Source organism: Liolophura sinensis, chromosome 7 (assembly GCF_032854445.1).
Source record: "Liolophura sinensis isolate JHLJ2023 chromosome 7, CUHK_Ljap_v2, whole genome shotgun sequence".
Lineage (NCBI taxonomy): Eukaryota > Metazoa > Mollusca > Polyplacophora > Chitonida > Chitonidae > Liolophura > Liolophura sinensis.
Window position 1 is genome coordinate 6,582,792 of NC_088301.1, and position 26,301 is coordinate 6,609,092.

General features: G+C 37.3%; 3 protein-coding genes across 4 annotated transcripts in view; 2 read left to right on the top strand and 1 right to left on the bottom strand.

Annotated features, from left to right (window-relative positions):
• Window positions 1-1,514: 1,514 nt before the first annotated feature.
• Window positions 1,515-4,753, bottom strand: LOC135470493 (DNA-directed RNA polymerase III subunit RPC9-like). Of its 2 annotated transcripts, XR_010444393.1 has the most exons (3): window positions 4,636-4,753; window positions 1,901-3,754; window positions 1,515-1,809 (listed from the first exon to the last, which is right to left on the bottom strand). XR_010444393.1 is itself a non-coding variant. In XM_064749469.1 (2 exons), exon 2 carries the CDS (start codon window positions 3,582-3,584, stop codon window positions 3,162-3,164), a length of 423 nt encoding a protein of 140 aa, XP_064605539.1. In that variant the 5' UTR covers window positions 3,585-3,754; window positions 4,636-4,753; the 3' UTR covers window positions 1,816-3,161. The 2 variants fall into 2 exon arrangements, 1 of the variants encoding a protein (XP_064605539.1); XM_064749469.1 differs by lacking the exon at window positions 1,515-1,809 and having other exon boundaries at window positions 1,816-3,754.
• Window positions 4,754-4,810: 57 nt separating this feature from the next.
• LOC135470066 (G-protein coupled receptor-associated protein LMBRD2-like) lies at window positions 4,811-20,965 on the top strand. The gene is made up of 14 exons (XM_064748786.1): window positions 4,811-4,886; window positions 6,824-7,022; window positions 7,530-7,798; window positions 9,368-9,535; window positions 10,139-10,349; window positions 11,617-11,691; window positions 11,973-12,261; window positions 12,717-12,898; window positions 13,248-13,381; window positions 14,193-14,298; window positions 14,587-14,788; window positions 15,759-15,878; window positions 16,097-16,117; window positions 18,190-20,965. Exons 2-14 carry the CDS (start codon window positions 6,849-6,851, stop codon window positions 18,399-18,401), a joined length of 2,163 nt encoding a protein of 720 aa, XP_064604856.1. The 5' UTR covers window positions 4,811-4,886; window positions 6,824-6,848; the 3' UTR covers window positions 18,402-20,965.
• A 2,475-nt stretch (window positions 20,966-23,440) lies between these two features.
• The window catches only part of LOC135470426 (nucleolar protein 10-like), a 31,551-nt gene continuing 28,690 nt past the window's right edge, over window positions 23,441-26,301 (top strand). Inside the window, 2 exon segments of the mRNA XM_064749362.1 lie at window positions 23,441-23,605; window positions 25,935-25,980. Of these exon segments, the coding sequence (XP_064605432.1) occupies window positions 23,540-23,605; window positions 25,935-25,980 (112 nt within the window). The 5' untranslated portion in view covers window positions 23,441-23,539.

The following is a 26,301-nucleotide window of genomic DNA, read 5'->3' on the forward strand; positions in this document are numbered from 1 at the left end:
AAGTAATAATTTATGACGTATTTCCTTTAAAATGCACTGTTTAGAGATGAAATTCTAGGTCCTTTACGATCCACAGAAGTCATTCGGTGTACAGTTCTGAGAAGTCTGCTTATTTTCCAAAATTTGGTTACTTGCAGTATATTTCTAAAATTCTTTGCAAACTACCACCTTTGCTACAGTGAAAGAAGTTTTAAATAACAATTTCTTTGGTTCAGAAATAATCTCTAAAATTCTATTTGGAATTAGAATGACAACATGACATCCTGTTGTCAGGTGTAGCTGCAATCCCAGTAATGCTGAAGTGGCATTAAGGCGTAATCATTTATTCAAACCTTGGCTTCCTTAGGAGAGCAGACAAATCTTCATGTGACAAAACATTGCATGTATAACAACATACTCCCGCTTGTGGAGATGTAAACCTGGTTAAACCTGAATGTTGTAGTCAGATTAGCTGGAGTCGAGATATAGGCCTTCAGACTGATCCTGTCTGGTGGAGGAGGAGTAAAATTGGCTGAACCTGGAGTGACGTGGATGTTGCAGTCAGATTACCCCGAGTCTAGATATACTGACTGATCCTGTCTGGTGGAGGCGTAAACTTGACAGAACCTGGGGTGACCTGACTGTTGTGGTCATGTCAGTGAGGGCCTAGATGTACTGACTGATCTTGTCTGGTGGAGGAGTAAACTTGACAGAACCTGGGGTGACCTGACTGTTGTGGTCATGTCAGTGAGGGCCTAGATGTACTGACTGATCTTGTCTGGTGGAGGAGTAAACTTGACAGAACCTGGGGTGACCTGACTGTTGTGGTCATGTCAGTGAGGGCCTAGATGTACTGACTGATCTTGTCTGGTGGAGGAGTAAACTTGACAGAACCTGGGGTGACCTGACTGTTGTGGTCATGTCAGTGAGGGCCTAGATGTACTGACTGATCTTGTCTGGTGGAGGAGTAAACTTGACAGAACCTGGGGTGACCTCACTGTTGTGGTCATGTCAGTGAGGGCCTAGATGTACTGACTGATTTGGTGGAGGAGTAAACGGGTGATCTGAGTGTTGTAGTCATGTTAGCCAGAGCCTAGATATACCAACTGATCCTGTCTGGTGGAGGAGTAAACCTGGCTGAACCTGGGGTGACCTGAGTGCTGTAGTCATGTCAGTGAGGGCCTAGAAGGACTGACAAGATGTTTTGTCTGGTGGATTAGTAAACCTGGCTGAACCTGGAGTGATTATTTGCTACAAATCCCTTTTCTTTTCCATATAAGGGTAATGCTGGCTGATCAGTGGGTAAACCTGTATTCTGCAAGTTGCTAGCCTCAAGGACAAGAAGCCTTAAGGATTGGTGTTTTAGGCTGTGCTCATGAATATTTCACTTATACCACGGCAGCCAACATTATGGTGGAAAGAAACCGGTCAGAGCCCAGGGGAAACACACGGTGTTCTAGGTGTAAACAAAGAGAAATTTAACAACATATGAGTGTTTTCAAATAAATTTCAATTTGCATACTAAAAGAACATTTATTTAGCTGCAGAAGCTAACAGAACATAAAATGCCTTCAAATTGATTTCAGTTTGCATAACAACAGAACATTTATTTGGCCACAGAAAGGACAACTTTGGAAAAAACTGAAAATAAATTGTAACTTTAAATACATGTAAGATATGTAAATCAAAAATTAACTCCTAATTAAACACCAATTATGTATCATACATATGTATATGGGAGACTCCCATAACAAAATTACCAAACCAGTCATCCCATATTAGAGCCCTGTTGTTCAAAAGTGTATCAGTGACTGGCAGATCTGGTATTACCTTTAGACTGGACAAAAGGCCACATTAACTTTGCATCAAGATGAGAGTAGTATATTAAAAGTGTATCAGTGATTGGCAGATCTGGTATTACCTTTAGACTGGACAAAGGCCACATTAACTTTGCATCAAGATGAGAGTAGTATTAAGATTTAGGTCTACCTTAACTTTTGAGCAACTGGTCCCTGTATCATACCTAGGTATAAATTGGTAGATAAACATCATTTTATTTATACATGTAGCTAAATGGAACTTATCAGGCCAGTGGTGAAAATTATCTCTTTTGGAAACATAATTCTTGAAGAGCATCTACTTAACACACTGTCTTATACTACTTCTTCAACCTTTTCACATATGAAAAAACAACTTTCATCTCCATTTATGCACATTTTAAATTTGATACTGGGGAAAAAACTACACTGGTTGGCTTGGCCAATTTCAGGGCCTCACAAAAAGTATAAATTTATTTCTTAATAGAATAATGCCCTCAGAAAATGCTTGAATAAACATCTTGCAAATATGCGAAAAGGTTGAAGATTTACAGTATTGTACATTTGTGCCACTGGTAATTCTTGTCATATAGACAGATGAATATTGTTAATAGGAGAGACCACTTTTTGAAAGAGCCAGCACGGCATTCCAAGAGAGATACATGTAAGAAAGGAGCCAAGGATATCATTAGCTTGAAATATTGATTAAAATTTGCACATCTGTACACACATGCACTTATGCTTCACCTCCTGGTAGCACCCTGATTGGTTCATAAGTGACCGCCTTCTAATCACTTCTCGGATAGTTCTCCCATGTGTTACTGAGTGACCTACTTTGTACATCAGTTTCCTGTGTATTGTCTCACAAGTGACTAATTTATTCTCTGTCCACCAGTAGTTCTCACAGAGGTTATTGACTGACCCATGGCACTTTGTATACCATGGTAGTTCTTTTAAAGGTTACTCTCTACTTATACTACATCCTCTGGTTGTTCTTTCAAAGGTCCTCTGGGTCCCATGACTGACCTACATATACCACACCTCCTTGTACAAGTAATTCCCTTATAGGTCACCAACTAATTGTACTTTATTCAATCCCATGATAGTTCTCTCATAGATCACTTATATTTTATCCACTGGTAGTTCTCTCACAGGTCATGGGCTGACCTATTCTATCCACTGTTAGAGCTTTTACAGATCACTAGCTGACCTACTCTTCCTACTGGTAGCTGTGTCACAGGTCACTGGCTGACCTGGAATACCCACTGGTAGTTCTCTCACAGGGCCTTAGTGCCTCTGACTGATCTCTATATACCCAACCTCCTTGTACACGTAATTTCCTCCTATGTCACCACCTAAGCAATCCTAATGGTATTCCATCTGCTGGTATTCCTCCCCTACCTCCTCTTCCTGCTCTCCCCCAGGCAGATACTTCTCTACAACCAGCAACAGTTCCTCAATCTGTTCTTCTGTCAATCGTTCCTCACTCTCTTCAACGATCAACTGTATTTCAACAGCAGACACAGGCCGATGGTTCAGCAGTTGCAACTTCTCTGCCTTTGTTAATTTGTAAGGCTTCAGCGCTTCCATAAAGTTCTGTATGACCTCTGGGGTTTGATGCACACATGTTGTGTTTCCCAAGTGTTTGGTTGTCTCGTATACAATGGTAGATAACTGCTCTTGGTGCTTCCCTGGTTTCTCCTGGCTTTTCCCATGCTGAATATCCTGCAGTAGTGAGAACACCTCATAGTTACTCAGCATAGCAGCATTATCCTGTATAACTTCCATTCTCAAACGTTTTTGGCCAAGCCACTTCAGAAAGTGTGGATCCTGTGAGCTATTGTCCCTGGTTCAACATTTGGGCATTTGGCTCATATTTTCTGCAAATATTTTAATGATGCAAATCGCCCAGCCACTATGACATAGCCCCAAGCCAATAGAACAATCACCAGTAGCAGCTAGAAAAAAGAAAACAAATGCACATGTTAAACTTCATGTAAATACAATTTAAAGTTTTGTAAAGCTACAAAAATATATTTACACTTCAGATACTTATGAGGCTTTTATCAAAGAACGTGGCGTTTTACTGGCAAAAAGTGATTGACAGTACTTGTATAGCTGTCCTGGTGTCTTGTATTCAGCTTGCAAATGGTTTGGGATTACTAGATATGGGATTTTCGGATTACTTGATTGGGATGTACTCAAGAATATTTCCCATGTTCAATGGCAGTTAGCATTACGGTGGGAGGAAACCTCCCAGAGACTGAGGGGAAACTCACAACCATCCACAGATTGCAGGCAGACCTTCCCACATGCAGCTGGAGAGGAGGCCAGCCCATGAATTATTATGGAAGGTGTATGTCACTTAGGAATCTCAATAAAATAAATAAATTTTACAGTATACATGTTCAGAATATTTTGTCAGATTCTTGTCAAAGGCCGATGGTTTACTCTGGGCACTCTGGCATAATCCATAAACTGGGCAGCATTGTGAAGCGTCTGAGTGGAACATTCTTGAATGCAGCTTAAAGTTAAACCGAAATAAAATTAACAAATAATAAATAGTAATCAGCTTATAATGTTGTATTTATCCAAATTATTTTGTTACTTGAAGCAACAGACTGACCAGCAGTAGGATACAGGTGACGCATATAATTATAAATGATGTGAGCACCACATGGGTTTTATCAAAAGATATCCAACATAACAACAGTCAACGTTCTACATGCTTTGACAAGTTCTGATTTCTGTCTCCAGCTTTGTGGTCCAAATGACAGAAGATCATCACCAAAACAGTCAAAACAGTCTAATTACACTAGAATGTGATGAAATTGCTTACAAAATTCAGAATCCAATCCACGTGACGCTTGCTTACAACAATCATACTGAACTTAACCCAAAACAATTGCCACTTCCTAAGGCTTTTGAGCTTTTGCCACTCGTGGCGCGTTGTCATGAAATACCGGAAGTGTAAACTGTGCAGCAATGCCACTGACGTGGAGAGTGCGTGTTGACGTCACACGAATTTGACGGCTGCTCTATCAAAATGAGTTGTTGATGATATTTTGATGTTTTAAAACGGTTTCAAAGGTAAATGTCTATTTATGAGACGTATTGTTAGTAATTTATACGTCTTTGATTCAGAATAAATTTGGTTCTGAGAGTTTGGTGGGATACAAAGTAAGGAAAATGCAGTTCAGGACTGACATTATCACAGTATGGCGTTGTTGTTGTTTAGGTCGCTGTAATTCATTCATTTTGGTCACGATCATCTGTATAAATAAAAGCATAAGTTAGTGTACGGTGTATGTGTCGATTATTTGTTTCTTTTGAATGGCGAAGTATTTTTCTTTCATGTACTTCCTTGTTTGTTCACTGTGGTAACCTTAATAACATAAGTGATTTTACAATTCATGCATTATTTTACATTTAGCTACCAGTATCAGTATATTTATTATACAGTATACAGTACTTAATCTTACTAGCAGGTTACACGTTTACTTTTAATGCATGGAGTCATTGACATTTTTAGAATTAAAACATTTATTTTGACGTGTATATCAAACTCATCTCCTGGGCTCCTTTCAGCAAATAATACTGTTCTCATTTCCTACCATCACCAGTAGCCCTGAGTGACAACGCTCGTAGGGCATCGCATAGTCATGGGTCAGCCCCCTTCATCCCGATAGGATGAATTGTAGTTTCGGAAAGCAATAGATTGCTAACCTACCCTGCCCATCCAGCCACTCCTTTACAGTGTTGAGGGTACCAGAGCACCTGACTGAATCTCAAGATGTAGATCATTCTGAAGGTAAATATACATCCATATTTATTGAAAACCCATCTCTGCTGACTTCGTATTACGAAATGGCCGCCATCTACACAGCGTGCAAACACAGCCAGGCAGCTGGATAATGGATAATGAAATGGCTGACCCGTACTGACCTTTTTAAACCAGCCAGTATGTGATCGTATAACAACAAAAGGACTTCATAGCCAGCATAATTGAAGGGAGGGATAGTTTCGTATACAGTGCCTGCCGTGCCACGTAGATGACAGCCATTTCGTAAATGAGAAGTCAGCGGAGAGGGAGACTTTAATAAATATAGATTGGATATTTGCCTTTGGGATAATCGATATCTCAGGATTTTAACAGCCAGGTGTCCTAGAACCTTAAGCATTGTAAGGGGGTGGCTGGATGGGATGGGGTAAATAAGTAATCAACTGCTTTCTAAAATATTACAGTTCATCCTACTGGACTAAAGGGGGAATGATCCATGACTATGCGAGGCCCTACAAACGGTATTATCCAGGGCTACATCACCAGTTATTCTAATTAATTAACAGTTTTCTGGTCAAAACAGCTAGATCTTTGAAAATACTGAACTGCTTCTTGTCAGGTTGGCATTGAGAAGTATGAACCTGACTTTGTCTCACAGCAAGCGCATTGGTCAGAGGCTCCTGTGTCATTGCAGTGTGCTAGCAGTAGCCCAAAGCTAAGCTGGACGTTACTACTGCAACGCCCAACTTTGGTCATATAGGCTTCCACATGGACAATTTCACAAAAGAAAAAAGGGCATGAACCCTACCTTATTTTTGCCATCTACTGATTATCTAAAATGCTTGAAATGTAATGTGTCAAAGTCAGCACTGGTAAACCATCTTTCAGCAGTAATCCAACCGTTCAGACTTTCGAATGAGATAACTCAAATCAACACCTGCCATGTTTGGAATTATTCCAACTTGGGGCAAGATAAAGGGCCGCGAAAATTTTATCCCACCCAACATTCTGTTTACAGGGCATGCAATCCTTCAAGAGAAAAAAAATGTTAGTAAAATGTTTCTTGTTTTTCCCCAACCAAACGTACGTGTTCCATATCAGAATATTCAATGAATTTTGGTAAACTGTTATGAAAGGTTCACAGTATAGTGCACATGTACTTTTATTAATATATTTATTATTTTTTATTGTATATCAGTGTCCATTGTGCACTGTACAGGTATGATCATGTTATGTTTTCTTTCAGAACTTTGGAAATCAAGAAACAAACAATGAGTTATGGACCTCTGGTTGTGGAGATTGTATGTATATTCATAGTGACAGCTTTTCTTCTCCATCACTATGGTAACCTGAGGAAACAACGTGTCCTTGTGACTGTGGGTGCCTTTGTGGCTTGGTATTTCTCTTTTATGATCATCTTCATCCTTCCATTGGATGTAACCTCAGTAAGTAGTTAATGGAGTAGTGCACAATTCACTTTCTCTTTCCAACTGATAAACTTCACAAAGTAGACTATTGTGGCAACTCCAACAAATGACGCAAGGCCATACATGATTCAATAAAGAAAGAATTCATTCTTGAAAACTTCGAACAAATGACATTTGATTTGAATAAAAAATGAAAGTGATTAAAATAAAATTGGAATATTAAATCATGTGTCCACTTGTGTCATTTGTATTAGTGACCACAGTAGCCAAACTGTACCCTTATCAATCTGGGTGAACCCCACTAGTCATATTTAGAGAGATGAGGAGTGAGATCAAAATAAAATTTTGTGTAGTCTTTTTTTCCTCCAGTCTTTAACTCTCCTGTATAGAGTACAGCTACCTGTATGACATACCCTGAGCATCAGCATGTGTCTCCTACAGGCAAGCTCTTTGGTAGCCTTGCCAGCAAATCTAAGCTGTGAATTGATATACATGTGTTTTGATATTTTGTTTTGTGTACTTCAGACATATTACCGCCAGTGTTTAAGAGAAAGCAAGTATGATGTGAACACATTCTCTCCCACATCTGCCAATGTGACATCCTCCGGCGTGACAACACCCTCTCCGACAACACCCAATGTTAGCGGTGCAGAGGTGACAGAATCAGAGTCCAAGGTGACAGGAGAGCCAACAGAGCCAACGAGTGTATGTCAGGTCCCCACTGGTCACGTACCAGACTATGTCCTCCCCACTCTCTGGCATGTTGTCTACTGGACATCACAGGTGTTAACTTGGTGAGATGAACTGAAAAATAACTTGTTTGTACTGCATGTACTTTATTTCACTCAGTTTAGTTTTTTTTCAAGTGACACATTTTCCTTGATTCTGATTGGTTTATTCTCCTTGTGGAGCTGTTAACAGGGTTTTTGTGAAGTGTCATTAAATTTTTATAGGAAAAACTGAAGTGTTCCAAAAGTATCCTGTTAAGGACTTTATGTCCTTTTGAAAGTTCATGACATTAATTTAATACATGTAGTTAGTTTACTCTAGCTTAATGTTGTGTTAAGAAAAAATGATAACTTTGAAAACTAAAGTTTGAAGTATTGGAGATATTTTGATACCAATCAGCTTGAATAATACTAGGTCACACCATCAGTGCTATCAGTCTAAATGTTTTGCTTGAACTTAGTTATATGATACTGTAAATGCCTTTTTATTTACATGGTACTAACATTCGCGGATTTCGCGGCAAACACATTTCTGCGAAAATAAGTGTTATCGAATATTAAACCCATGTAAGTAATTTATTAATGTAGCATGCGTTACAGTTATAAATTTGTTAACAAGCACTACAGTTCTAATACTTTTACAGACACGTTAATGAGAAATAGCTAATTAGAATGTATTCCGACTTATGCAAATCCAGCTTAATTGATCATCAGTTAATCTTGCTTTCTTTTAAGGAGGCTTAGCTCCGTCTAAATATCGTCACATTGCGACGTTGTTGTTGTTGTTGATTTATTGTCACAGTTACAATTCGACATACAAATTGATAAATTGTACTGGGCATGTGTACATGATACAATATACATACAATGAGAAAGTGGGGTTTATTTATATCACATTTAATCCTTCGTCATCTCCCGGAGTGAGTGACATGAATATTTGCTCACACAGCAGGTAAGGGCTAAGTGTTATAAACATTAACAGACTTCAAAAGATTAAAAGCTTACGATTAACTTCCTTTGTCTGTATTGTATAGTATTGTATTGTATAGAATTTTTGTCACATCTTACAGGTAAAAACAAGTTTAAATGATAACATTGTTACTTGAATGCTTGAATTGTTTTATTACTTGACGTTTCTCTATTGATGTTTAATTTTCGTTTATCAGTTGTCCCAAAATTCTGCTAAGATCCGCGAAAGTTGATTTTCACAAATGTGTCTTGTTACCAAATCCGTGAAAGTTTATACCCGTGAATAAAAAGGCATTTACAGTATTAGTACTAATAAAGATAAATATCAACATTTTCAGAAGAATTTACCTTTCAAACATTCACCGCACTGGGCCCACTTGTTTGAAAGTGTATTAGCTAATTTTAAGTCATATTTTATATTTAATTTTTTAGCCAAACTCAGCAGTCAGTGCAGGTCCCCAAAGTCAAAGTATAACAGCAGCAGTTTCAGTTCGTATTTAATATAATGTTACATTATTTTTTTCTTAGACTAAGTACAAAATTGAAGGCTTGGCTTAAAGTTAAATCTGGTATTAAGTCTTAAACCAGTTTTGAACAACTGGGCCTAAGTCATCAACAGTGCATTGTGTTATTCTTAGACTATAAACTTTATTTATTCACCTTCAGGATTATTTTACCAATGATGCAGTCCTATTCCAATGCTGGAGACTTCAGTGTGGCAGGTAAACTGAAGACCTCTCTCATACAGAATGCCATTTATTACGGGACATACCTACTAATCTTTGGGGTGTGTCTTATCTATGTGGCTGCCAGGCCGGATCTGGATGTTGATGCGTGAGTTCTTTTTCTCAGTTATGTTCATTGCGTTTTATTGTTGTGAAGTTGTTTATATTTTGGAAAGCATTGGCTTTTGATAGAAGTTTATGGGTGATGCAGATCATGAACTGTAACTCTGCAAGTCCATCATGGTCCTGAGGAAATGAGATTTGTGTAAAGGTTTGGAGCATACATGTACTTTAAGAGCATGGCTTTAAGTTTTCCTAATGCCCCAGCAGTCAGCCCGTAAAAAAGTAGCTTGTTGTAGTAACATCCCAGTATCCTCAATGTTGATGTCATTTCTAAGAACATGGTGAAGAATATGCCTAAAATTGAGAGGTAATGAAGAGGTATTATGTATGTCTCAAAAGTAAAAATAAAAATTATGGTAATCCATCCAGAATTCCTTTTCAACTATTTTTTGAATACACCAAACAACAATTGTAATATGTAATGATTAGACTTCAGATTTGTAATCTGGGTGACAGTGTACAATACAAGGTATATTATTTTGATTTTAGCAATGAGATCTCCCCACTTTTGCCATGTACATGTATGTTATTGCCCTGCTATGTATTTGTACTATTCCCTCATATTACGTATTTATAATTTACCTAACAGCGAGAAGCTGAAGGTGATAGGTGTGACAGCCAGTAACACATGGGGCTTGTTTCTGCTAGTCTTACTGCTGGGATATGGGCTAGTGGAGGTGCCGCGATCTATCTGGAACAACTCCAAGCGAGGTTACACGTTGTCCAAGACTCAGTTCAAAATTGCAAAGCTGAGCACGGAGAAGTCAGAGGCTGAGGAGGAACTGGAGGATGTCCTAGAGGTACAAACATGATTTAAGATACAAATTTGCTTTACTCAAGGTCATTCAGTTGAACATTTTGACTGTAGATGTGCCTTATTTGAGGTTTAAGCAAAGTATTTAATTGATTTTTTTTTCTCTGTTGTGCAACTAGGTTTTACATTGCTTCAACAGTTCTAATCTGACGGAGCATTAAATCATTTTAAAAGTAAATATAATCCTATATATATATGCTTGTATGACCAATGTTAATTAAAGATTTGGAGATTTAAGATTTACAACTTCTGTAATTCTTGAGCCTTGTCTCCAGTTACTGGGATATATTTGTAGGCATGTTCTGAGGGCATTACTAGGTTTAGACTGATAAAACATGCCTTTTATGAGGCCCTGTCATTGAACAACACAACCACTGTAGTTTTACATCCAAAATTAAAGTACTAAGATGTATTTGGAGTTTACATTTTATTTGTGAAAACATGTAAAGCAGACACAGTAAGAGCAGACAGACATTTATACAACAGAAAACAATAGGTCCTAGCTCAGTGAGTAAATGAAATTTAAAAAAAAAAAAAGGAAATGGACTGAATTTTCTTAATTTTATACATAACCAGAATTTTTTATATAGCGTTACTTATCATGTAAGACAAGCAAAAGCTCTTAAAATGAATGTTGTTATGTGTACATTTAACATGTTTAAGACATGGCTACACTGAATTATACTGCAAGAACTAAATACATTTGCAAACCACAAATAGGCAACATTACAACAAGCAGACAAGGACACAGCAAATAAGATTACAGCAAATGGAGAAGGGTTACAACAGGTGGACAAAGTGATACTGGTTCAGAAATTGAAACCGGAATGCACCCAAATGTCAGGGATAAAGCAGAGAGACATGGTGATAAAAGAAGTCCAGATATTTACACTAAGCATGCATTGAAGTACATGTAAAAAGATTATTAGAACCTGTACCACTCCTTCAATCTCTGATGGAGTTCACAGAGGTGTTTGATTATGGTAGTAGTAACATGTTTCAACTTAAAGTGGTAGTGCAAAGCTTTGAACCTGTTGCACTTTGTTAAAATGTTACATTTGCCGTTTATGTCAAGAAAAAATTGATGGTTTGTCTTCATTTTTTCCCTGTAATGCCCCTATTAAACAGTGGTAGGTCTGGGTAGATTTTGTGAGTTAGAATGACCACATAAGGATGTTTTATGTTGTGTGCTTAATGCTTTTCATGTTTTATTAATTTTATGCCTCATGATTTTCATGTTTTGTCAATTGCAGGACATTAAGAAAGCTGCAGAAAGCATTAAGTACAACCACCCACTGAGGAAAAATGTAGACACTATCTTAAGAAAGGTAATTATTTCATGTTTGGCAGTTTCCAGTCACCACCAGCCTGCTACTGTGTTAAAATTTTGAGCAGGTAACCATGTACTTTGACCAAAGCTCGTTTTTCACTTTATTTTTATGGCTGCCAGATAGCCAGCTACTTACCCAATGTAGCCTTCTACTCAAAATACACTGTAAGCCCTGCATTCCCCTTTATCCTTTTTCTGCTTGCTCCCGAAACAGACAAAAATGAATATGGAGAGTTAAACTTGTTCTCACATACGCTTCCTCTGTCTCACTTTTTCCAGTGCCCTGAGTCGTTCCTGCAGACAATAAGAAACATGGACGACTACCAAGACTACAACATGTCCACGGAGACTCCTACGCAAAAGTCACTGATCCGCCTCCACTGTAAGCTGATCCGGGCCTCACAGAACCAATTCCGCACACGCTGTCAGTGGAACATGCTGATAGAAAAGGCCTTAGAGCTGGAAGATTTGGCTGCCAATGAGAACAACACGGATAAGAAATTCAGGAAGGCCTTAGGGCAGAATAATTATCACCAAATCTTTAGAATGGTCTACACACCAACTGTTGGTGAGGTTTTTATTTGAACATTTTGCATGTTATTGTCTGTCAAGAATTAAATAAGACATAACTCTTTATTTTAATATCTTCTCTTCTTAGTTTTTTTTTTTTTTTAAACGATATGCATTCAGATATTAGAACTCTAAGCTAGATTCTAAGTGCCAACAATAATTGTACATACATGTCAAGGGAAAGTACAGTAATTTTAGTTGTATGGTCGAGGTTGTATTCTTTTGGAAAGTCATAATAATCATGGATGAATGCCTGTCAGATTACTCCGTTCTTTCATTGACACTCTCTCACTTCATTTTGTAAACTATTTAACTCATTGGCACGTATTTGGTATGTTACATTCACTGCCCAGTGAAACAAGGACAGCAAAGATATCTGCAGTTTGTATTCTGGTCAGTGCTGCACTTGCATTTCCTGGATTACATACGTCACATATTTTATTCCCTTGACAGAGTGGTACTGGAAGGTTCAGTTTCGACCAATCACAATGAAGGTGTTCTCTGTCCTGCTGATGATCTTCTCTTTTATGGTCGTCTGGTCTGAATGTCTCTTCTTCATCAAAGAGCCAGTTCTCTCCCTTTTCGCTGTCTTCATCAACTTGGCCAAGGAAAACTATGACTACCTGTATATTGAGGTATCAGAATTTTCTTGATTTTTAGAGAAGAAATAGACCAATAATGTGTTAATGCCATTTTGTTTAAGTAGACTTTAATTAATTATTTTATTTAGCGTGTTAGAGTTGCACAGTGATGGTCAGTTTGTCAATTTTATAGGTTGAGAAATCACAGACCTTTGTCTGGCACCTGACAACTTCTTGACCTTATTTTTAAACTGAAACGACCCGGCCTTTATTGAGTGAAATCAAGCAGCAAAGGCCCTTTATTATTTGACAGCTTGAGTTCTGTTCTATCTGTAAAGTTACTTTTATGTGTAAATGGGTGAAAATGGTAATGCTTTTATTAATATTTTTTTTGTTATTGTAGCTGGCCAGCATCATTGTCATAGGCTATCTGTGTATCTGTGCCTACTCCAGTATCTTCCAGATTCGCATCCTCAACTATTATTACATTGCCCCGCATCACCAGACCGATGAGAACAGCCTGCTCTTCTGTGGAATGTATGTATACGTGTAATTGTACTGTACACACACCCTAATTCTTTAACCTTTTCAACCACCACAGTGACTGATATTTTGAAACGTTCTGAGTAAACTATGTGGTGTAGTAAACTATGAGGTGTAGAGAACAAATCTGCAGTTTTATGACGCTTGCATCTTTACTGACACAAACAAATCATTTTTGGTGTCATTTTCATAATATTTGTATGCAATCATGGATGATGTATTACAGAGATTTATTGTTTTCCAGAATGTGAATTAAGAAGGATTCAAATGTTATTGGTGTTGTTCATGTATCACTCACCTTATGTAGAAACATATTACATGTGTATGTACTTGTGTTTCTTGTGGTTCAAACATATATTTCTGATTTAAGACATACTATGGATTATCATCAGCGTGTCACCTGGCTATCTGGCCTGGTGTAGATCTTCAAGACAAAACATCAGGCCATATACATGTACTTCACAACAAATTGATCTAGTGGAGCATTGTACAAAGGACTGTTTTTAAGCCAATGCACACAATGTTTTCATGTGCCTATGAGGCCAGTGTCATGGCTCACATGATGGGAAAAGAGAGTTTGTTGTAAATATTTAAAATCATCCTGAGGCAGGTTGATCTATCAATCAGAACTCTAGAATTTTCTTTGAATTCTGATAAAATCTAGTACAATGTTTGATATAAGCTTTGTAAGCTTAATTAGCATTTATTCAATCTGTGAATGTGTAAAGGAATGAATTAATTTTGCTGGCATTAACCTAATTACATGCGAGATTTATAAATGTTTGATTGATAAATTTGTTACCAGGATGCTGTGTCGCCTAACCCCGCCTATGTGTCTAAACTTCCTGGGACTGATCCACCTGGATAGTCATGTGATCCACGAACACCTAGAGGAGACTTCCTACACTCAGGTGTGTTCAAAGTGTAGGCTCATGGAATAAGAACATGGTTGTTTGGCTGACACAGCTTGTAAATATTTATGGTGTGGTGATGTTGAAGTAGGCCTATATATTTATCAGCGGAAAAAATAGTACGATGAGACATTCCGTTGATATTATGAGGGTTAACTGCTAATTTTCATCTGAAAAAAATTATTCTCACTGAATTACTGATTGTACGAAGACGTCTTTTTGACAAGCAGTTAACACCGTGTTATTCTGGAACAAATACATATACAAAATGCTTTGTTCTCTCTTCAGATCATGGGTCACATGGATGTTGTATCATTCATCTCTGATGGGTTTAACGTCTACTTCCCGATCGCCATTGTCCTGCTGTGTATCTTCACTTACTTCAGCCTGGGCAGTCGTATTCTCCACTTCCTGGGTTTCCAGCAGTTTATTGGAGAGGATGACATGACGCAGGAGCTGGTAGACGAAGGGAGGGAACTCATCAAGAGAGGTATGTATGCGGAAGTTGACATGTAACATTTCCACTGCATACTTAAAACTACACAATGTCACACATACTTACAGCTCTACCACTCAATAGGTTGTTCATATTTACAACCTCCATATAATGCTTCACAGACTGGGGGAAAATGATGTGGGCTTTTATGAAACAGACCAGTATGATACTCTTGATATTGCTTCCTCTTGACAAAGAATCCAGCTCCAGTTTAACAGTTACAGCTTTAACTGAGCCGAGGGACCTAGCTGGCCAAAGGTCCAAGGAAACAAATATCTGCTACTTCCCTAGCCCTCAACCTCAGGTAAACCCAGGTCCAGCTACATCTGTACTGAGGAGTGGAGGCCATACTTTGGCCAAGGGAATTAACAGCTTCTACTGAATGTCCCCTGCCTGCCTGCAATGTATCTGTGATTCCAGGTGATCCTCCAACTGGTTCAGCAGATTTCTGTCCACCCACAAACTGCAATGCCATCAGATTTTTGAAAAATTGTCGAGTTCATTGTTATACATAAATCAAAGAAATATATGTGTCAGTGGTTTTGTTGGAACCTGACTAACTGCTGACATCATGCCAAAACATTTTGGAATGGCATAAAACACCAGTGAAATAAATTAATATTGAGTTGTAAGATGCAATTCATGATTCAGACAGTTGGATGCTGGAATGCTTTTCAATTTTATTTCTGATCGTTTAAAAACAATGTAATGTATATTTGAGCTTGACATCGACAATACATCTTATAACTGCACATTTGGATCCATAGAAACTATATAAAGTTATAGACTATCTTTACAAGTCACTGCTTGGTGGGCGTTTGAGACATGTCAGAAGGTTCCTCGGGGATTTTTCCATACATCTGTGTGGTGGAAACTTCGGTTTCCTCCACGTATTAAACTGGCATTTAACAGCAAATAATCAAGGAAAATAAATTTTACAAGTGTGTTGTTTTCTTCATTATAGAGAAGAGGAAAAGAGAGAGAGTTATTGAAGGAGAGGAAAGACGACGAATGTGGAATGAACGATTTGGAGATGAGCGGTCTGGAGATCATCGTATCGACCAATTAGAATCTCATAAAAGAGGTACGTAAAATAAGTTTTTATTTTCTGTGAAGAATTTATAATCTTATAGATAATACATGAATGTAAAGGAGTAAATTTTACTTTTAAACTAGAAATACATTTAAAACCTCATTTAAAATACAGATATACTGTTTTGTGGCTGTAAGTAAACAGTGATTTTTATAATAAATTGATATCCATGTAAAGATGTTACAAATGTTGTCTGCTTTGATCCACAGCACCAGACTCCCCACTTCCAGGTATTAATCAAAGACTTTGCTTTTACTAACACATTTCATTTCTTTAAAAGAGACATTTAAAAGACTAACTTCACAGGGCTTGTATATGGATAATAACTTCTGATTCATTCATTCTCAGTGTTTCGGTGTACATTCTAGCATTGACATCTCCTTGACCGTGATATTAGAATGTACATCAAAGTGCTGTGTGTACTTATTAATAAGAAGTTGTTATCCATATTCAACTGTTGTGATGTGACACGTTTTCAGTTCTCAGCTTCCTGCTAACACTGAACTATGCTTACCTGCAGATTGTATTCTCTTCCAGCTCATATTCAACATGTAGTTCCAGGGGCCGGTTTTTCACTAGCAATTTTTTGGACATCAAACTGATCCTAGGGCTGGAAATGCATAGCTCCCTGTTTTATTAAGGGCCACACAAAGTTGCATTCAGTCTTTTAGCAATGTACCTTCAACAGTTGCCTTCATGTAATTCTTCAACCTGTTTAACTACCACTGTGACCAACATTTTGAAACATTCTGAGACAGCTAAGGTGTGAAGCCAAATAATCTGCACATTTTTGGTAAACTTGCATCATAGTGGAAAACACAGATTATCTTTGGTGTCATTTGTAGCTCGCCTGAACGAAGTATCAAAGACCACAGCAAGTTTTTACTTGAACACACAACAGTGAAGTTTTTTATACTACCATAGCTAGCTCAACACTTGCTCAGCCATTCACAGTGTTGGAATTTTTCACAGATTATTGCATGCATTTGACAATTGCATAGCATAGCCCACTGCCTCAGTTTTGTGCAGGAATTCCCCACAATGACGTCTTTACCACCACAACACTTTTATAATTTCTATCTTTATTCTTATTCCACTGTCTAGTTGACTGCTATAGCAAGTGTGCTATTGTGATTCTCTGAATGCCTTGCTATAATAATTGTAGGCATAAATTCCACTTAAAAAAGTGATTTAGAGGTCGAAAAGGTTGAAGATTTACAGCAAGCACACATTGAAAATTTTAAAGTGGCCAATAAGTCAGTATGTCATTTTCTTATAACTGTGAATAGTAAACTTATGTCAGAAATTTCTGGTGAAACCAGCTTCAGATTCTGTCTTTGAGCTGAAACAAATGTACATGTATATTTATGTAATTGTATTGTATAAAATGGTCAGATCTTTAATTATTGAAGCTATCGATAACTCTCTTAGGTTCTCTATATGAAACTAAACTATTAAAATATTAAGCAAGTTAATAATGCCTCATCACAAACATCATCTATACTTGCTGAAATCCGAAACGGAAAAAAATTAAGGTATGCGATCTGTATATCCATTTGTTTCAGCTCTACCTTATCCCTGTAGAAAGCAATTCCCAATTCATACTGTTCTCTGTAGAAATGATTTACCCATATTCTTCAACTCTTTCAACCATGTAAACTCAACTTTGAATGCAAATCAATAAGGGATAATAAAGGGAACATATAAGTTAATGAAAGCCCTACCTTTGGTTTTATGTAGTTCTGCACTGTAAACTGGCCAAGGGGATTACCAGCTCCTGTGGCTAATTATACTTCATTGTAAAGTTTCCAGATTCTTTGAGCACAGACCCTGCATCTTTTCACAAGCCCATGTTGCAAGGAAAATGTACATGTAGCCAGTCAACTGTGTAATTCTTCTTTGCTGTCCTCTCTGCCAATACACCTTTATCTATTTTCAAAATGGGGTCTTAAAGTATGGGTATTAAAGCAGGTATCACATTGCCTGTCACAAACTGTTGCATGTCCCATTCATATTTTGTGACCTATTGAGGCAAACTGTGACAAAATGCAAGTCTAGCTTTACGATTATTGTTTAGACTCCTGAGGGCAAATAGGAAGATATTTACCAAAGTTATAAGTCTAGCTTTACAATTATCATGTTGCCTTCTGTTGGATAATAGAAAGATATTTACCAAACATTTACATCTGGCAGGATGATTATTATTTAGTGTCCTGTCAGAAATATTACTTGGTAAATACTTAGGGTAAATAATGAGGGAGTGGAGTTAACATGTAAATGTGCACATTTTCGCATTTTCCAGGTAGACACAAAGTGGCCCGAAGTCCAGATGAAAACGATCGCACTGAGCTGTTGAAAGAAGCAGAGCCCGTGGACTACACAGGGCAGGTAACTGATAGCCCTGACCTGATGTCTGAGCGTTACCAACCTTCGGGGTATCGGTCCCAAGTGGGTCGCTACGGAGCAGCAAGATCTGCCTCCCGTCCTCCTCGAGGGATATTTGATGATATTTAATAGGCCAGAGAGCTTTGTGAGATCAACAGCTGAGCAGGTTGTATTTTTATATAACCAATGCTCAGGGTTATAGAAGTTATTGTGTTTATGTTGCTGATTCAGCAAACCACATGCGTGGGGCAAGTGTAGGAGCATGGCCTATATTCTTCTACCTGACCTTCAGGGTAGTTTTCTTGTTGTTTTTTTTTTCAGTCTAAAAAAAACAAGCTGAAAAAAAAAATCAAACCATTTTATTTATCATAGAAAAATAAGAATCTGTGTAGCTTCATTACACACATTAAGTTAATATCTGGCCTGATTAAATGATCATATGCACGGGTTCATTTCTCTGTGCAGTGTTGCATACATGCAGCAAGCCACAGTTACCCAACTTCTATAGTATTTGTTGCCTTGGTGTCAGCCAGTGTAACTGAGAAGGCTCCAAAGCTGATTTGTAAATTAAGTAACATGTCAAAGCTTTTCAAGTAGCATAGTCTCAGGTTTTAATTTTTACAAACTGAGGTTAATTTATGCCTTGCATGTGAATCTTTAGCTTACCATTGAGTGGGAAGATTATTTTAAAGTCAGGGCAGACTGTATGGCTGTTTTACATAACAGAAGTATGAACTTCCAAGGGATATTGCTCAGGTCTGAATCTTCAGTCCATGACCAGTTATTTGTGTTCCAGTATCATCTGGTAATGAACATTTAAACTTTAGTGCACAATATAAACAAGCTCTATAATGGCTGTGTGGTGTGTTGTTTATTCAGCCAGATAATCTACATACACAGTTGTTTTACATATTGTACAGGTTTAGAGCATGTATAATGTATAATTCAACTACATGTAATGCATGTACATATTTTTTGTTAAGCATAATAAGAATTGAGCAATTTGTTTATATGTACATGTATGTATTTAATGTTCAGTTGGTATCTTATGTTTTAAGGACATCTGCTTTTTACGTTGGTATTTCCCTATAGGCATTCAGTGAAAGTAGTATTTTATACAGGGGAAATCTTCCTTCTCTGCACCTACATTAACATACACTACCTGTAGTGCTAGAGGTACTGAGAGATATGTATAGACTTGTATGTATTTGTCACTCTTGAGTTGTAGAAATGCTCTGATTTCAGATGTTCATTGAAAATGCATAACTATTTTCCAGGCTTTTGTCGGTTATCGGTAGTTGGAATTGTTTTTTCTTATCATAAATAAATCTAATTTATCTTTAACACAAAATACACATACTTGTATATGACTTAGGTTCTGCTCATGACAAAGTTGCACATTTTGACTGATTCGGAAAGCTCTATTGATCTTAGAAAGTTGTTTCAGGATTTGTTTTAAAGGTAGGAAGATGTCCTTCAGGAAAAAATGTGATTGTAGCAACAACAGTAATATTTTATGACATTTATTTGCAATTTGGAAATACATTTTTTGGGGTGAAATTTTATGTCATTTCCATAAATTGTATATTTTCCAGTCTCTTGTTTATTCTTGCCGTCCATGTTGTGAATACAAACTCTGTTTTTCATTTGCACTTACTCTCCCTATGATGCAGACTGTGTGCATTAATTCCTATAGGATGTTGTAAACTGAAGCATTCCAATTTCTCAGCGAGCAGTTTTGTGCTCTGCAAACTAACATATCTGAAGAAGCAGCAAATTACAAGTAGGTGTTCATGTATGTTATTATTGTGCACATTATATTCATGGAACTTTGAATTCCATGTTAATTTATGGATACTGTCAGTGATGTAATGTGACAAAAAGACATCTATGAGATATCCGTGTTATGTCAAAACACTTTGTCAGTCTTAAGCTGCCCTTCCAATTGTTTCTGATCTTTTTGCGACGATGTAAAAAATTGAAAAATCCCAGTTACATTACATTTTTGTATGGATTTAGCAATCCTGGAGAAAAATAAATACGCACTTTCGTGTGGTCACAATTTGTTTTTTATTTATTATTTGTTTTGTTAGCATCAAAAAATAATATGTTACTTTTAGATCAGGTAACAGATTTCAGTGTTGACTACTTGTCAGCTTATGTACATTTTCTTAACAGAGTCTCTGAATTTGCTTACAAATTAATCTCTAAACCAAGATCCTGACAGATTTACCAAATAATTCCTCAATTTTACACACAACATCACTGTATGGGTTTTTGTTCTCAAATTCTGGTGATCTAGCTGAAATGTTTCCAGGGCATATTTCATGGTGTAGGCTTATATACATATACTTGTATAGTTAATATGGTATATTAAATAAGTGTGTGTCATATCTGCTATTTTCTTATATTTAACTGTTGTAGATAGTTTAGCTGTTAGAAATATATGTAGGCATAACTTAATGACATCTCCTTCTGCCGTTAACAATGAAAAAACAAAAACTACATGTATAATTTAAGTGTTCATAGTAACTGCACTTAAATACACAAATATATTTGTGGTAATGGGTAAAAAGAATGATGTTACTATTGCAGGTGTCATGTTCAGGACTAAGTTTGTTGTATTAATTGCAAACATACTTGTATGTTCACATTAAATGCAATTTATTAAACTATTGTTTATTAACTTAAGGACACACACACATATATATATATATATATATATATATATATATATATATTGTGCATTAATATATATATATATAGTGCATTAATATATATATATATATATAGTGCAGTAAGTTATGTTTTATTTATTCACAAGTCTTGTATGTTGTATACACTATATCCCATCTGTGATTATGTATATTCGCATCTGAGTTACTGATTTACCGATTTGCAATCAACTGCCATTTCTAGTCCATGTTGCTTCCCAAATTAGTTGCCCATACTCCACAGGGTTTACCTTTTTTAGAAATGTTTATATTGTGAAGTGCAAAAGTGTTTTTATTTTCTATGGTATCTGTTGATTGATGTTGCTTTCTCCTATAATATAATTCTTGGAACTACACACTGTACAGATCTGAATTATATGTACAGCAAGACATTGCACCACACACATCTGAACTACATGTAGGCCTACAACACATTCACAGCATACCTGAACTATATGTACAACTCATTTACAGCACACATCTGAACTACATATACAAGACATTCCACAGCACACATATGAAGTACATGTACAAGACATTCACAGCACACATATGAAGTACATGTACAAGACATTTACAGCACATATCTGATTTACTTGTACAAGACATTTACAGCACACATCTGAACTACATTTACTACAACACATTGACAGCACACACCTGAGCTACATGTACAAAACGTTCACAGCACACATCTAAACTACATGTACCTTTTCATCAAGGCTTTGCACTTTATGCATTGGAATTACATGTACAACAAGTTATACTGCACTCATCTAAACTACATATAGAAGGAATTGCACTATATATGTCTGAGCTACAGGTGTATCATCTTGAGGTGTTCGATTGATGCATTTTGTTGTGACCTGGTATTGAGATAGTCTACCTAGCCAAGAAGTGGCTTGAGTGGCTCTGTTTAGAATTACTTTGTGTTTGTTCAGCTGTTTATTGCAAAAGGTCCACTGGGTATTAAACTGTAAATGTAGGCTACATAATATCATCATGTGGTTTTCTGTTGACATGCAATTCTTTATGTGTAATAACCCTATTTGTATGTACCCTGGTGATAATGTGGGACCATGCAACCAGAACAAATACAGTCTTGTGTACTTGTGAAAGTCTTTGTTTTTGTTCTTAATAAACCATGTTTATGGGAATGCATACAGTATGCATACAATTACATAACTTTGTGTGGGGCCTCCATGGCCTGGTGGTTAGCATGCTAGCTCAGCACAATGGCACAAAAGCCCCTCACCAATGCAATTGCCGTGAGTTCAAGTCCAGTTTATGGTCGAAGGTAGGAAGGTCTGGTTGGCAGCAGCCTACAGATGATCATGGGTCTCACCCCTGACTCCAGCCCGGTTGTCCAATTTCCCCTCACCATAATGCTGGCTACCGTTGTATAAGTAAAATCTTATTGAGTAAGGTTTAGAAAGATCGATCAAATAAAGAAAAATGCATGTTACATTATTACCCCAATTCTTCAAAGTGTTGGGACAAATATTAGTAGTGCCGAAAGCAGAATATTACATTTCTTTCAACGCTTTTTGTTAAAGATATGAGTATGTTGTTCATTATTTGGTCTAACTATGTGAAAAAAAAGAAACTAAATATTCTTACTACATTTACATGCATATTGGCTAGAAAGAGCAGGCCAGGTGTCCCAAAAATTAGAAGAAATAGGGTAATATTCCTGCAATTAATTGTGGTAAATAACAAATTGCAGACTATATAGAAATCTTTTATTGCATAAATAGGTTTTAAAATGTTAAATATTAGAGTTGTGTAGTGCTTTTAGACTGAAACATTCATAAATTCACAGCTTTATAATAATGGATGGAGTGCTGGAATTTGGATATGGATGGAGATCTGAACTCAAATCCCTGTGACCCACAGACGGCATTGGCTAGGTTGCAGTGTAGATATATGTAGACTTTACATGGACAAAACTAGAATTATTTTTGTTGTTGTTTAATGCCATACTCATGAATGTTTTGGTAAGTTTTACGGGTAGAGGTAATCAAAGTGCCACTGACCTGTAGCAGCGTGTTACTCGTCTTCAAGGAACGCCAAACAGCACAATTATCAACCTCTTACTGTTACCAAGGCCCTTGCGGGAATCTACAAATTTTCTAGGATGGAATTGAACATGTGCCTTGCGTGCCCTGGGCTGAGCCCGACTCCAAACCAGTGAAACTGGTAATCCTTTACCCATTAACTCTTGTTGTTGCACACAGTGATGTGAAATAAATAATTTTATCAACCAGTCTCTTGTTGGTTAAAATTCTTTTTTGTTTTTCTTTTTTGAGGTGGGTGGGTAGGTGTGGACCTACTACATAAGCCCTAGACCTACCACGGGACATCTATTTGCCAAGTCACGCTGTGTAACTTCAACCTATGTTAATTATACTTTGCTGTGGGTTACCTCCCCTTACATCGCTCTTGTGTAAAACATGTCCGCGACCAGTGACGGCAACGTGTGTTTCCGACTCAAAGTTGTTTGTCTGTGATTATTGGTATATTTTATATTGTACTAAATTCTGTGTGCTAATAATGCAAGTCTCCAATCCAAATAATGTGAAAATCTACAATCTGAGTGCAGGAAAGTCCTTGCCAGAGGTAAGATTATGTCACATTTGCAACAACAACAGGGCTATGTACGTGTTTATTAATCTTAAGTAGCCCAGGTTGACTGTGTTAGCTTTTTTATATTTAGACGGCGCTCGGATAGTCATGATTACTGCCATTCACCCATGCAGGATACGTAGTAAAATTTCGGAAAACATAATTGACATCCCCGTAGTCCTGGTACACTGACTGTTGGTTGAGAAATATTTGGATGCGTCATATTCATGTAGCATTCCCACCTAAAAAATGACCAAAAACTGTACTCGCGAAATCCATGTATTTAATGAAAAAGGCTGCTTCAAAATACACAAAAAGCGAAGTGGTCAACAGTTTGTTCTCGCGGGGCGATCAAGGGCAGGTAACTCTGACGAGAAAATCTGAAAAAATAGAGAAAAAGTAACCTCACAATATATTAAACAAATAAAATAACATATTATTACCAAAACAATTTTATTTTACTTTTTTTAGGCTTAGACTTAATTTCCAGCCCATATGTACAACAAAAACCCATTGTTTTTGAAAATCTATCACTGTTTTATGGAGATTTCAACTTTTTTCACAATCCCTGAAATCACTCTTGGCACATGTACTCTGAGAAAGCAATACCCAATTCATACTTCCCTCCGTGTACTGAGACTGAAAGACAAGTGAATTAATACAATTGAGTAAACTGAAAATTTCCTTTATCTGTGAGGGCAGACCCACTTGCAAAACTCATTAAGGACTGTGGAAGAGAGAGAGAGAGAGAAAAATCATTATTAGAGACATCAATCAGTGGTCAAAACCCCTAGTATGTTAATTGTCACATTTAATATATGTAATAAATTCAGTTTTAGTGTTTCAGTTTTGTTAAACTGTATAATTGATGTAGTGAACACATGTACTTCAGTACTCCTAAATCAACCTGAACTGATGTAGAACAAAAACTTCACTGCAGCAGTGTTGTATCATGGACAGCTGGAACTGGTGTAGTTGATTCACATAATTACTGTGAAAAATATGAGTGAAGTAAATTGCTGTAATAAGAAGATTCTGTCAGTTAGGCTAACGAGGTCAGCTTCTGCTATTTTCACTTTCGCCTACCCCTAGCGCCACCTGCCAGCATGTGGGAATGCTATTTCATGGTTGCTCAATGTATGCCAACGGTCAGTGTACTCCTTAAGCTCCTTTACAATGATTAGTGTGGTAGACAGCCAGACAGATAAAATCCAGAGCTGTTGATCATCCCAAAGGTAAATATTCATCCATATTATTTCATCAAGCTAAACCTGTCTGCTGATTCCAAGTTCCCAAAATGAGCACTGTCTTCTGTCGGTTATGACGCTAGTTATGCCTTGCGACTCCAGTTGTGTGACCCAGGAACCTGGATGTGTATATGATTGGCGGCCATTTTTGTGAAGTACAAGTAAGAACTTGATGATGAGGTTGAACTTGATAATGGATATTTACTTTTGGGATGACCGCCAGCTCGGGATTTTATCTGTGTGATGGTCTAGGAACATTGTAAAGGTGTAACTGGACAGGCCAGGGAAGTCAGACAGTAATTGACTGTTTCTGAAATTTTACTATAAAATATCCTATCCTGTTTACTTTTTACCTCGTCTTACGAAGTAAGGAGAGGTACTGTGAGAGTGGGATCAGGTCCTGTCAGTGAAGGTGTCAGTGTCCAGTTTGGTTAAAGTTTTTGGCCAATCATAGGGTTGCAGTAGTCACAGATTGTACATAGATAGACAATGATCTGTAGCGATTTGCATATCAAAGACCAAGGGAGTTGTTTACCTCATTCACAGCTCAACATTTACTTTGCCAGCTACAGGTATTCTCTGAATGCTTTGTTTATATCTGGACTGGTGATTGCATATTCATGGCTTACTGTAATTCACCCATGTTGGATACTGAGTAAAGTGTCTCCACTCTTAGCCAATCAGTGTTTACTCTGTATCCCTTTAAGTCATTCCACTCCCCTCCCCCCAATTACCACCTCCCTCCCCCAACCTCCCAGCCTTACATTCATCACACATTACCATGCATGTTGATGTTCATCATGGGATAGGGGGATATGTACATGACATGTTGTAAAGTTTGTTATTTAGGTCAGTAGGCCTATGTTCCAAAGGCTGATGGTGTACTCCAGACAGGAATTCCTGTTTACTGCTCTGTTAAAAATTTATAGTTCTTGCATAATTGAAATATTTTTTCAGTATGATTTTCAATACCTATCAAGCACATATAATTTGTTTACTTTATTTTTATTGGTTACTTCATTATACCAAATTCTAAATGAGTGAGTAACTATGCTCACATTTTCTTATTTCTGTAGTGGCTTTCAGAAAGAAAGAGGAGGGCACTACAGAAGCAAGATGTTGGTAAGTTGCAGAGCATTTATTCTAAACAAAGTGAAATGATATTAGCAAGGACTTACTATAAACACTGTGTATGCTGCTATACGTGATCTTCATAAACTTATGTCATGTTCATAATCCACGTCAGAGGATCCTTAAAAACTCTTTGATTAATGTAACCCGACTGCACAAAACTTCGTGCAGTCTGGCTTCCTCTCCGACCGTACGTGGGAAGGTCTGTCAGGAACTTGCGGATGGTTGTGGGTTTCCTCCGGGCTCTGCCCAGTTTCCACCCACTATAATGCTGGCCGCCGTTGTATAAGTGAAATATTCTTGAGTATAGCA

Excerpts from the sequence above, each read along its gene's own strand:
- LOC135470493 (XM_064749469.1), bottom strand. The coding sequence starts at position 3,584 with ATGGAAGTTATACAGGATAATGCTGCTATGCTGAGTAACTATGAGGTG.
- LOC135470066 (XM_064748786.1), top strand. The coding sequence starts at position 6,849 with ATGAGTTATGGACCTCTGGTTGTGGAGATTGTATGTATATTCATAGTG. Across the intron at positions 7,799-9,367 it reads ACATCACAGGTGTTAACTTG|GATTATTTTACCAATGATGC; the intron begins GTGAGATGAACT and ends ATTCACCTTCAG. Across the intron at positions 14,789-15,758 it reads GAGGGAACTCATCAAGAGAG|AGAAGAGGAAAAGAGAGAGA; the intron begins GTATGTATGCGG and ends TCTTCATTATAG.